We start from the raw sequence: 12,831 nt of genomic DNA on the forward strand, positions 1-12,831 counted from the left end.
GTTTTTTTTGTTAATTTCAATTTCTTTGTTGTATGATCACCAAGACTGGCCGAGCACCTGTGGCTATTCGTAGTAACAAAACCAATTAAATACATTCATTCTTAGGTAAGTATGGTGGCTGATTATGTATACTTTGCGCGTTGCGTTCTCGATAGCGACAACACAAGCTCTATTGTTATCGCCAAACGGCGCGTTGTCGTGCGGCGCGTTGTCGTGATGTCGCCCTGTCGCTTGGCTTATATATATATATATGTATATACATAGCCAACTTTGGATTTGAGCCGAGCGACAATGTGACAGCGCGACAACACGCCGCACGACAACGCACAAATAATGAAAAATGTCATATTTGGGCATCAAACACATGTTTTCGTTTGAGAAACGTTGCTAAAAAGAGTGAGCAATTTTTCGGCGCCGCCCGCCACCAAAATGATACATCAGGGGGTTGCCAGAAGGGGGATGTGCCCCCTTCTGTTTGGGGGGGGGGGGTTGAAGGGGGCGGTAGTCCCCCTCATCGCCAAGAAAATTTTGGACTTGTGAGAGGCTAAAAATGACCCCAGGTCGATCATAAGGTACCGTGTAACCAACGCTGAAACGCCTTTGACTCTATCTTCTCCCTTGAGAAGTTGCAGCACTTTGAAATAAATTTTGATGGAAAATCTCAAGGCAAAATAGTGATTTTGGCAATTTTGAGACATCCCCTCGTTGCCATGGTAACAGGAAATTTAAGACTGAGCATGTCGTTACAAAGGCAATGGTCCAGTCAACATTTTTGCCAAGTTTGATTAGTATTGAAGCATTTTTTATAGTTTCATAGCAGTTTGAACTTGTAACAGGAGGCTTTTCAATGAAAACGGTCATTTTTTTACAATATGCTATTAGGGAAAGGGTTAAATCGTTTTTATAGGTAACGCCGAAGTACGTAAATAGTGCTTCTGGTTGGTCTTGAAGCGGCAGAGAAGATGTGCTTATGATAGGTACTGAAAGGTCCGCGAGGGAAAAATCATTGAATTCATTGTACGACCTTTAAACAAAGGCATCAGATTCAATTCGAGTAATCAAAAGTTATTCTCACCGAAATAAGATATTTAGGTCACGTTCTCACATTAGATTGCTTAAAAGAAGATCCCACTAAATTATTAGCAATTAAGGACTTGAGACCATCGACATCCAAAATCCGAAATGGTATGCCTAATTATCTATGTTGTTAAGTTTCAGAAATCTATCAGAGATAACCGGCCCTTTGAGAGATGTATTGCTGTATTCACATTGCAAGAACCTAAAAGTGATTCCCGATTAGAATAAAGATAATCGTCGATCTTATCCACTTAACTTCGTAGATCTGTAGTAACAAACAAATAAACATTATGTATAACATGCTCGGATATATGCATGTATAATAATTGCCTAGAGTTGACCTGTAACAAATGTTTGAACCAAAAGTTTTAATTAGAAAGTTTTATTTATATAAGAGTTAAAACGAGCACTGAAGGAGAACATTTGCCTTGTGACCATAACGCTGTCAAGCATGTGACATAATTGATCAGTAATACATGTGCAACAACAGAGCACAACTTATAAACGCACATGAGGTGTACAATTATTTGGTAATATTTTGACAACTTGATTTGCAATCTTATAATCGATTAACTATCAATAGTAAAGAATGCATGTTTATGAATTAAATTTTAAGACTACAAAACTTATAGACTCAACTTAGCATTACATTTCTAATTACACTGTATCTGCTGTGAATATGTGGTAAATTTAACTAAATACCGGTTAAAGGCCCTACTTTTCTAAACTTTATTGTCTGATATAATATAACATATTTTAACCTCTACATTTAAACATTCCTATCTTACTTAAAATCCAACAAAAAAAACAGACATAATACAAACATGTAAAATATTTAAACACATGTCAAGGTAACGATATTTAAAAAATGTATTTAGAACAAAGTAATCTAAATATACAAATAAACAATATATACAGGTTAAAGTGACATTATGTTCAATTTTTCATTGTCAAGTAGAGCCGAATAGACTATATATTTCAAAAGATTTACTGTTATAATGGTGATTTACCATCAATTGATCCTGGAAAAATCTTTAGAATAAAATTTAAGTCTGCCAAAAAATATAAAAAGACTGTCCCACGCTTTTTAAAAATTGAATGTTATTGCTAAATTCCGATGGATATTTGCAGAAATTTCCTTGGCCCATGTGAGTCATTTATCGTTCGTGTGAAGCAATATATGAAATTGAATGGAATTATGGCAAACTGTAAACTTGACTTTCACCTTTTCACTCACTATATACCCTTGGATGGGCATAATGTCACGTAGAGGTAAACAAAAATCGTAGAGTTAAACAAAAACAATGGGGAATGGTATAGTTGTAAGACAATGACGTCATGTTACACATTATCTTCAAGGTTTTTTTTTCTTTTGAAACGAAACATATTAGCTATGTTATTAAATTGACCAACAGTATCGCTTGAAAGAAAATTGCCATATATGTTGCCGTCTGTCACATTATTTATTTATATTTTATATATCTACCAGGACTCAGTTGTTTATCTATAGACGACTTAAGTCAGATTGTATACCCATTTCATGATCTATCTTTTTACACAATTTTTGTACAACTACATTCCTAAAATTTTAATTTAATTTTAAGGGGTTAGGAATCCTTTGAATATCGACTACTGTTATAAACCACGGAAGCTGCACTCTCCTTTTTCGAGAATCTTTCTATAAGTAACATTTTTGTCATGCAAAATAGTGTTTCTCACTTCAATGAAGACATCATTATTAAAGAAAACATAAATACATTTATTAATTAATGCTTATTATAGAGTCCGTAATTCTTAACATTATTCAAATACACATGACTGTACTTCTTTATATACATGTGTATAAAACATTTTTTGTGAGAATAAGTGATGGTGATAAAGTGTTTAATGCTCAACAGAAGTGCGCATTACATCATCTATATCTAGCACTCGAACTTGTTCAGGTAGATCAATTCTGATTCCAATTGTTCCATCTCTGAATTCGTGCATAACTGGTGCTACAAGACAAATATATCCACCTGGTTTAACCTGGGAGTAGCTGAAATACGGAAACGGGTTGTCTCCAAAATCATCTAAATAAAACTCGACCTTACTTTCATTGCCATGTTCATCCTGAAAGGTTATAGAAAAAATATCTTTCTAAAACCTAATTTAGAAATCGGTCAAACTCTTTAACTAAATATATCTTTAAGGTGTTTAAATTTCAACATTTTCGGTGAAATGTTACAGATATTTACTTAATGTTCTTGCATATTTGTTCATTTATTTCCTAAAATGATTTTGAAATTTTAGATAAGGCTCAATGGTTAATTGCTTATTTTCTTATTTTGTCTATTAATATACATGAAGCATAAACTGTAAGATGTCCTATTTAGCTATGATTTTATCTTTTAAACCTTTGATAATTAGTTATTATATACCTTTAAGTATACGCCATGTCGCATCACGTGCACGTGATATCTGTACATGAATGCAACAAGTACATATTTGTCATTCCATGGATCCAGAAGGGTAGAAACAGAGTGATAATATTCATCGGGGATATCATCAAATGCTGTCACAACTTTAAAGTCAGGAAAGTAGGATTTTGACATTCGGATAGCTTTTTCTAGAGAACCCTCAGGAGGGTTTAATCTAAAAAGTGCCTGCTCTCGAGTCAATGTTTGGCAAAATCGCTCTCTTGGACCTGTGTAAGTCTGACCAAAACTAGAGAATTGATGTGGCGGATGTGCACTTCTTTCCATTTCTATAAAAGCTGCCAGCCTGACATTTTGTTCTTGCGCGTGCTTCAAACATCTGAGAATTCGCTCGTCTTCTTCAGACAAAGCCTGCATAGTAACAAACGCAATTTTGTTTAATTTGTTTTGTCGGTTTAATTAATTGTTAACAACTACATTAAACAGATTTCCCCCTCACCGCTGTGGGTTCGAATCTCGACAGGGACTTTGGATTCTTTCATGTGCGGAAGCTATCCAGCTAGCTTACGGAACGTCGGTGGTTCTACTCAGGTGCCCGTTCGTGCCTGAAATAATGCACGGAAGGGCACCTAAGGTCTACCTCCACCAGTAAAGCTGGAACGTCGCCAAATGACCTATACTGTGTCGGTGCGACATAAAACCCAATCAACAAACAAAAAATATAAAACAGTTTAATTTTTATTCGTTTATAGTATAAAATGTTTGCAATAACCTCTTGAGAAAATTTAAAAACAATAGACTTGTATTCCATTAACTGGCATTAAAGAAATAACATCAAAGTGTTGATTTAGCTAATGAAACTACTAAATGAAAAAGGGAAGGATACTAAATTTCTTACAGATTTAAAAAAGGAAGTATGTACCTTTTTACATCTAGTTTTATGTTGGTTCCAGTCTTCTCTCTGACATTTGGTCGAACAATAGAATGTCTCTTTGCATCCCGAACATTTTTTTGAACATCCAGACGATTTGCAAAATCCACATGCTTTTCTGTTTAATGCTTCTGTGGTCGCGTTATTTGGTTGAAGATCATAATTTGCCTTATTTTCTTTGAAAACTTCTGAGTTATTTGTAGCTTTTGTATCTAGAACAGTCCTCTGACTGTTAAGTTCATCTGATTTTCTTTCAAACTCTCGACAATCTTCCGTGTTATCGTGTTTTACATCTGTGATACCGTCAATATGTTCTGTACTAACATCTTGTGTATTCAAGGAGCGTTTTTCTTTAACAATATCTAACTGGTCTTCACTTGTTTCAGGCGATGGTCTAGGATTTCCTAGCATATCTCTAAAATTATTACATACAGATTGCCCTGTTTCTTCATTGTTGTTTGGTTTAGTACTAGTTTCATGGTCTTTCTGAAAAGTAACATCAAGGTCCTGTTTAATTCCCTGAGAAGCTACATCTGCTTTAGTGTCGTTTCGAAAACAAACTACCTTATGACTAGGCCAGTCTAAGGTTTGACATATCTTTGTACAGTAGCCCACCCTTAGACAACGACTACACCGATTTAAGCATTTCCTATCACAATACTTGCACTTTAAAATATAAATTGACATCTTTCTCTTAAAATCAGAAGTAACTTTCTTAAAAATATAATTCAAATTTTTTTTCAGAAAACACAGTTATATAAACGGAAAAAATATCCACTTCAGATCTGAAAGTTTGCCAAGTTTACTTACAAACATATTCATATTCAAATAGATCCCTATTGTATGTATTCATTGGTCCTATTATATCTATTCATAATTTGATACGTCACTGAATATACATAAAACACATTTATTTATATTGGATATATTATTTAACGGTAGCGCAATATGCATTTGCATTGTATTGCTACAATTTCAATGAATAGTATCGATGAAATATTGACAAGAGCAGACAAAAGCGATCAGTGATTAACATGTGTCGCTTGATGATAGTCAATTATAAGAAGTTGTAATGAAAGGTGATTGGGCATTTTGTTGGAAGTGTAAATTGACTGCACGGATGTTTAAGTGCTTTCTGTAATTTAGAGAAGTAATAATTACCAAACTGATGATGCTGAACATTGAAAACCGTTATGTTTCATAGATAGATAGAATGACGGACAGGCAGACGGACAGCTGAGGGAGAAGTGATCTCAGTATATCACTGTATCTTAAACGGCCCAAAGCCATGTCATGCAACAGGAAAAAGAAACATAAAATATAGTTGCCGATGAATCCTGCAACATTTCATACAAATTGCGTGGTACATGTGTATGAGTAATCCAGACAGACTTTGAAAACAAATTAAAGGCTCATAACTCATTAAACTCATAAAATCATTCGACTGGAAAATGACGACGCTATTCACAACTAGACTTAGTACTGGTCATGTCTGTAACATTTGGATGAAATTGCTTCAGTAGTTGTTGAGAAGTCCGGACAAGTGATTCCTATCTGTCACAAGTAGTAGTCGACACAAAAATATAATTAGTTTTACTTTTGATAATTTGGTAAACAAGCAAACCACTAACAAATGAAATATCTTAAATAATTATTTTTACTTTTGTTATAGCTCATATAACTAATCGTTATTGCTAGTTACAAAACAAATTCGTTCATTCTTAGGTAAGCGTGTTGTCCAGCATGAGGAATACATTGCAATGTAAACACTCAGATTATGTTTGTTAGACGCTAGTTTGTTTGTTTGTTTTGGGTTTAACGTCACATCGACACAGTATAGGTCATTTCGCGACAGTCCAGCTTTACTGGTGGAGGAAGACCTCAGGTGCCCTTCCGTGCATTATATATATTTCAGGCACGAACGGGCACCTGAGTAGAACCACCGACGCTAGTTTGTTTGTCATTAAAGAGTATACAAGTACCTTCATTGTTTATCATGTTTAAGCATTGGTTGGTCTTGACGCGGTAGAGAAGATGTGTTTATGATAGGTACTTAAAGGTCCGCGAGGGAAAATCATGGCAGTCATTGAACGAGACATAAACAAAGGCATTTGCTTCCATTCGAGTAACCCCGAAATAAGTTATTTCGGTCACGTGCTCACATTAGATTGCTTAAAAGAATATCCCACCAAAGTTAAAGTTATTAAGGACTTGAGACCATCGACATCCGAAATCTAAACTTCAGGTTGTATGCCTAATTATCTATGCCGTTATGTTTCAGAAATCTATCGGAGATAACCGTCCCTGTGCGAGAACAATTGCTGTTTTCAGATGGTATGAACCTAAAAGTCATTACCGATTAGAATAAAGATATAAAATGCTGGATAGTTTCACAGCAATGATTAACTACACTGTATCTGCTGTAAATATGTGTTAAATATAACTTAATACCAATAAAAGGCCCTATTTTTCTAGAATTTATTGTCTGATATGATATATAATATAACATATATGTACATGTAAATAATTCAAAACATGACTAGGTAACGATATTTAAAAACGTATTTAGAACAAATTAATCTGAATAAACAAATAAACAAAATAGCAAAGCTAATTTCGTAGAGTTAAACAAAAAACATTGAGAATGACATGCTCTTAAAGGCCTTTTTAGGCTTTTTTTCTTTTGTAACGAAACAGATTGGGTATGTAACTAAAATTAAATTGACCAGTTATATCACTTTAAAGAAAATTGTAATATATGCTGCCGTATTTAAAATTCTTGTGTAAATATTTTATATATCTACCAGGACTCAGATGTTTACCTTTAGACGACTTAGGCAGATTGTATACTCATGGTCTATCTTTTTGCACTATTATATGTTCAACTACATTTCTAAAATATTAGTTAAATTTTAAGGATTACGAACCCTATTGAATCGGTGAATATCGGCTACTTCCGGATTATATTGTTATAAACTACGTAAGCAGCACTCTCCTTTTTCGCCAATTTTTCTATTAGTAACATATTTGTAATTCTTAACATAATTAAAATACACATATACATGTGCGTGAGAATAAGTGATGATTATAAAGTGTTTAATGCTCAACAGAAAAGCGCATTACATCAGCTATATCTAGCACGCGAACTTGTTTAGGTTGATCGATTCTGATTCCAATTGTTCCATCACCGAATCGGTGCATAACTGGTGCTACAAGACAAATATATCCACCTGGTTTAACCTTGGAGTAGCTGAAATAGGGAAATGGGTTGTCTCCAAAATCATCTAAATAAAACTCGACCTTACTTTCATTGCCGTGTTCATCCTGAAAAAAGTACAGAAAAAGATCTTTTAAACGTTATTTAGAAATCAATTTCTCTTTAATTATATCAATCTTTACGAGAATTATATTTTCTGCAAGATTTTACAGATATTTACTTAAAGGACTTCTGGAAATCTATGTTCTTTTTTTCCGTCAGTCATTTTTGAAAACCTAAGACAAAGTTCTGCGGCATATTGCTTATTCTATAATAATAACCATGGTATTAGGAAACTATATATGTCCTTCAACATTTCATCATAAAGAATATGTGTTGACATACCTTTAAGTATACGCCATGTCGCATAACGTGTTCGTGATATCTATACATGAATGCAACAAGAACAAATTTGTCATTCCATGTACCATTTAGGGTAAAAGCATGAAAGAAAAATTCATCGGGGATATCATCAAATGCTGACACAACTTTAAAGTCAGGAAAGTAAGCTCTTGTCATACGGATAGCTTTTTGTAGAGAACCCTCAGGAGGCGTTGATCTCAAAAGGGCTTGCTCTCGTGTCAATGTCTGAAAAAAATCGATCACCGGGACCCTTGTAGTTCAAAAATTCCATACAACCTGGCTGTGCATGTTTTTCGAGTTCTTTCGTAGCTGTAACGTGATCTTCCTTTCTTTTCCAACATTTAAGGATTCGCTCCTCTTCTTCAGACAATGCCTGCATAGCAAAAGAAGAAAACAAACTTGTTCACAAATTCTAATTTAATACTCTATTGAGAAATGATGAAATAGACAGGTATTTCATATATAGGTTATTTAGAAATACGAGTAATTAAAAAGGCTAATGATATAACAGACAGGCACAAAATTTTAAGATTATATATTTTAATTAAAATAATTTGGTACCTTTTTACATCTAGTTTTATGTTGAGTCCAGTCTTGTCTCTAAAATTCGGCCGAGCAATAAAGAGTCTCCTTGCATCTCGAACACGTCTTTAAACACCCAGATATTTTGCAAAACCCACATGGATTTCGGGTAGATTCTCCTTTAGTTGCGTTATTTGATTTGCGATCGTTACTCGACTGGGTTTCATTGAGCTCATTTAATTTATTTGTATCGCTTGTATCCTTTTCAATATTATTTACCATATCACTTTCAGAACATACTGTTTTTTCATGATTGCCCGTTTTCGCACTGGTTACGTGGTCTTTCCGCACTGTAACATCAAGTTCCTGTTTAACTCCCTGAGAAGCCAAATTTGCGTTCGTTTCGCTTTCATTATAACTATGTTTAAAACAGCCTACTTTGTGACTTGGCCAGTCTAACGTCTGACATATTTTAGTGCAGTAGCTCACCTTTAGGCAGCGACTACATCGATTTGAACTTATTCTATCACAATACTTGCACCTTAGAACATAAACCGACATCCTAAAAATATGAAATAATTTGCTTCTTTTACATGTTTTACATTCTTTTCGAAAATAGTTAAAAACGAAAGAAGAATTTTCGGAAAATCCAAAGGAGATTTGACTGGTTAATAGGCGTATTAACTGATCAATAACGAAAAGATATATATTGATTTGTGAAAGTTTATGTGGTTGCAATGCGATATATCACTTCATATTCATTTGGCTTGTTTGTTATACATTTGAAATATTTATAATTTAACAGATCGGACGAACTAATGTGCAATCAAATCATTATATTATTGATGAAATACAGAAAATGATTTTTCTTTTGAATCAAAACAGATTTCAATTTGATATTAAGCTTGGCTTTATGAACTATCATAAGAAGGTATTTTGTACCATCGTTCATGTAACAAATTGATTTCATAATTACAAAATAAACATTTCAATTAACTCTTAAATTTATGCGTAAATCCTTTATCGATGTTCATCGAACAAAAAAGACATAAAATTTGGATGAAATTACATAACCTTATATTATACTATTTCTAGTATAACATTTGTTGTGGTTCAATACCTAGATTCTAGGCGAATATGCAATCTTTTGTTTATTCAAGTAGTTTAATCTTTTATAAATAAGTAAACAATATGTATCAAAGAATTGATTATATTTATCAATTTATTCATAACTATTATTTGATATTACAGACATATTTTCGCTATTTGTACAATAACAGACAGTTCGTCCTCAAAATCATTCGAACATTATGCAATTCGCACCAATATTTAAATGGACATATTCTAGGCAATATTGTCTTGAATTTATTTTAAGTTTACCAATCATTTCAATTTCACTTGTTATCCAATTTATATTGCTTGGACCAAACGTTTCAATCTTTGTCGCAACAGACAAACATTTCAGAATTTCAGACAAGAACATGGAGAAAAAAATTAATAAGTGCTTCGGATATTCAACTGTAATAGAGAACGATTTTCAATTCTGATTTTGTACATTACCTGTGACTGTTCGCATCATTTGTCGGCGTCTTTGATGTGCAGCATCAACATTTAACTTGTATGTATTGATTTGTCCAAGTTTATCTATTCATAATGAGACATGTCATTAAACATAGATTAAATACATTTTTTCATATCGGATGAAGCGCAGTATATGCACTGCACTAGCATTGTAGTGCTGTCATTTCATTATGATATTATCGATGAAATATAAACAAGAGCTGATTGTCAGTTAGGCAGTTATATTGAGGGGTGACTGGACACTTTGTTGGAAATGTAAATTGACTGTATGTATGTCTAAGTGTTTTTGTTTGCTTTTTTTGTTATGTAGAAAAAGTAATAATGACCAAACTGAAACCGTTTTGTTTCATGGAAAGACAGACAGACAGGCAGATAGACAGCTGACGGAGGAGTGATCCCTATATATCACTGAGGAGAAGGAGACACTAAAATCTTAAACGGGCCTTAAAGCCTTTTTTATTCAAGGTTCATAATTTGGCCAACAATCATTCAACCAAAAAAACAAACATCAAATTAATATACGCAAGTACTTGAGATGCCGACTAAAGTAAAGTTTGGGTGAAATTGCTTTAGAAGTTTTTGAGTAGTGCTGACAAGTGATCTCTATCCGTCAAAAATCATCTATAGCATTGGACACAAAAATAATAAATTTTACTTTTTTACAATTTGGTAAGCGTAGCCTAATAAAATTTTCAAAAAGTTATTTTTACTTTTTGCAAAAGTGCATATAGCAAATTAATATTGCTATTCCTAGTATTAAACAAAACAAATCAATACATTCATTCTTAGGTAAGTATGGTGCCTAATTTGGTATACTTTGCGCGTTGCGTTCTCGATAGCGACAACACAATCTCTATTGTTATCGCCAAACGGCGCGTTGTCGTGCGGCGCGTTGTCGTGATGTTGCCCTGTCGCTTGGCCTACATAATGTTAGCTTATTGAAAAGTAAAATGCGTAAATACTGTTCGTTCAATAATGATTATAACAAGTAAAAATTTACGCATGCATACATAAATTCGATATCAAGGCAATAGAAAAAATACAAAAACAAAGATTGAGATTAATTCTCGCTACGGAGTGAAACAGCGACATTTCAAGTAAATATATTTATTAGATCTAGATTTTCTGTAACCCAGGATAAAAAGCTAGTAACTAAATCAAATTTTAATATTTTATAAACACCCATACACATTGAAATTGCCTTTTATAAATTTAAATGGCCATTTTCTAGTTTTCTGTGTTATTTTCTGTTATTTAGAAAATTCCGGCGTATTTGTGACAAACATGAAAATAAGATTGCCAATGTCTTTTAAGGATTGTTTTTCAAACTTTAATAGAACAATAACAGAATGCATTATGTCAATACTTATTTATTCTTTTTCATTATGCGGTATAAAAACTATTTTAAAGAACCAGTGAAGGATATGATTTTATAAATATTCCGGAAAGAACGAAAACCATGTGGCATTGACTTTTATAATAGACGATAATAAGATAATTTTGATATTAAAAATATTTTCCCTGTAACTTATTTCATAGATAAATAGATGTGTATATATAAGCGCTACTGGGCCGTAACATATTAATTAACATGGTGCATATGTTGTATATACAAGCGGCACTTGGCTGTGATATCATAAATCACCAGGGTGCATTTTTTAGAGTTATAACATTACATCAGATTACGTCACTTTTGTTAGTTGTCAAACTATTTATGGTCCGAATTTTGTTATGGATCATCCTAGGGACTTTATTGGTCATGCCTTACGGATTTGTTACTCGTACCAGAGTCTTACCAACTGGCACAGTCAAAAATACGTAAAATTATAATTCAGTTAATAACGAATGTCTGTGAAAGTGTTTCACAACTTGTTTTTTTTTTGTGTGTGATTTTTTTTAAATATTTGATAAGCAGAGTATGAATTAAAAAGTATCAAGTTGAAAATATTACTTTACCAGCAAATATTGGTGTCGTGCACGATTTTTTGAGAGTGCATTTTTTGTCGACACAAATAGTATACAGTCATGTACATTCAAAAGAATTTTTACTTTTTATACCTCTACATTTTTTTTAAAAATTACATTTATATTTATTTATATTGTTGATTTTCTTTGTCTTGGTAATGCTTAAATCAAAATAATTTTCAATAAACCAGTATCTTGCAATTAATTATTACGCAGCCGTTTTTCGAAACTACAGAATCCTTACATTTTTGAAACTCAAAATATCTTTTGGTGCATTATCTAAATTTCTGGTATTAGCAAGTTAGTACGATTTAACTGCCTGGCAGAGCTGCATCAGTACTAAGGGTGTAGTACTTAAATACCAGTACCAGTACTTGGCAAATTATGCAGTACCATTACCAGTACCAGCACTAGATTTTAGCTCGGTACTGCAGTACTAGTACTTTTTTTGGTGAAGTAATTAAGTATCAGTACCATTACTTTTATATATTCATCAAAGTTTGAATAAATACAGTGTCAAACAAATAATTGCAAATATTATTCAGCAAAGAAATAAAATCATAATTTACTTTAAAGCTGCATGCCTCCAGATGACCCAAAATATTTCAAGAAAATTAAACTTGGAAAAAAATTACTAAAACTTTGAGAAAAGTAAACAATTTAAAGATTCAAGTGATAATTTATATCTTATGTGCAATTAATGACTGTATTTTGTAGTA

General features: G+C 33.0%; 1 protein-coding gene across 2 annotated transcripts; it reads right to left on the reverse strand.

Moving 5' to 3' along the window:
* Positions 1 to 994: 994 nt before the first annotated feature.
* On the reverse strand, positions 995 to 7,525 carry LOC132721125 (uncharacterized). 2 transcript variants are annotated; one of them, XM_060705390.1, is made up of 3 exons: positions 4,417 to 7,525; positions 3,498 to 3,773; positions 995 to 3,189 (listed from the first exon to the last, which is right to left on the reverse strand). In XM_060705390.1, exons 1-3 carry the CDS (start codon positions 5,110 to 5,112, stop codon positions 2,962 to 2,964), a joined length of 1,200 nt encoding a protein of 399 aa, XP_060561373.1. In that variant the 5' UTR covers positions 5,113 to 7,525; the 3' UTR covers positions 995 to 2,961. The 2 variants fall into 2 exon arrangements, with proteins under 2 accessions (XP_060561373.1, XP_060561366.1); XM_060705383.1 differs by having other exon boundaries at positions 1,002 to 3,189; positions 3,498 to 3,905.
* Between the last annotated feature and the right edge of the window lie 5,306 nt (positions 7,526 to 12,831).

Source organism: Ruditapes philippinarum, unplaced genomic scaffold (genome assembly GCF_026571515.1).
Source record: "Ruditapes philippinarum isolate M1 unplaced genomic scaffold, ASM2657151v2 ctg21675_1_1_1_1, whole genome shotgun sequence".
Lineage (NCBI taxonomy): Eukaryota > Metazoa > Mollusca > Bivalvia > Venerida > Veneridae > Ruditapes > Ruditapes philippinarum.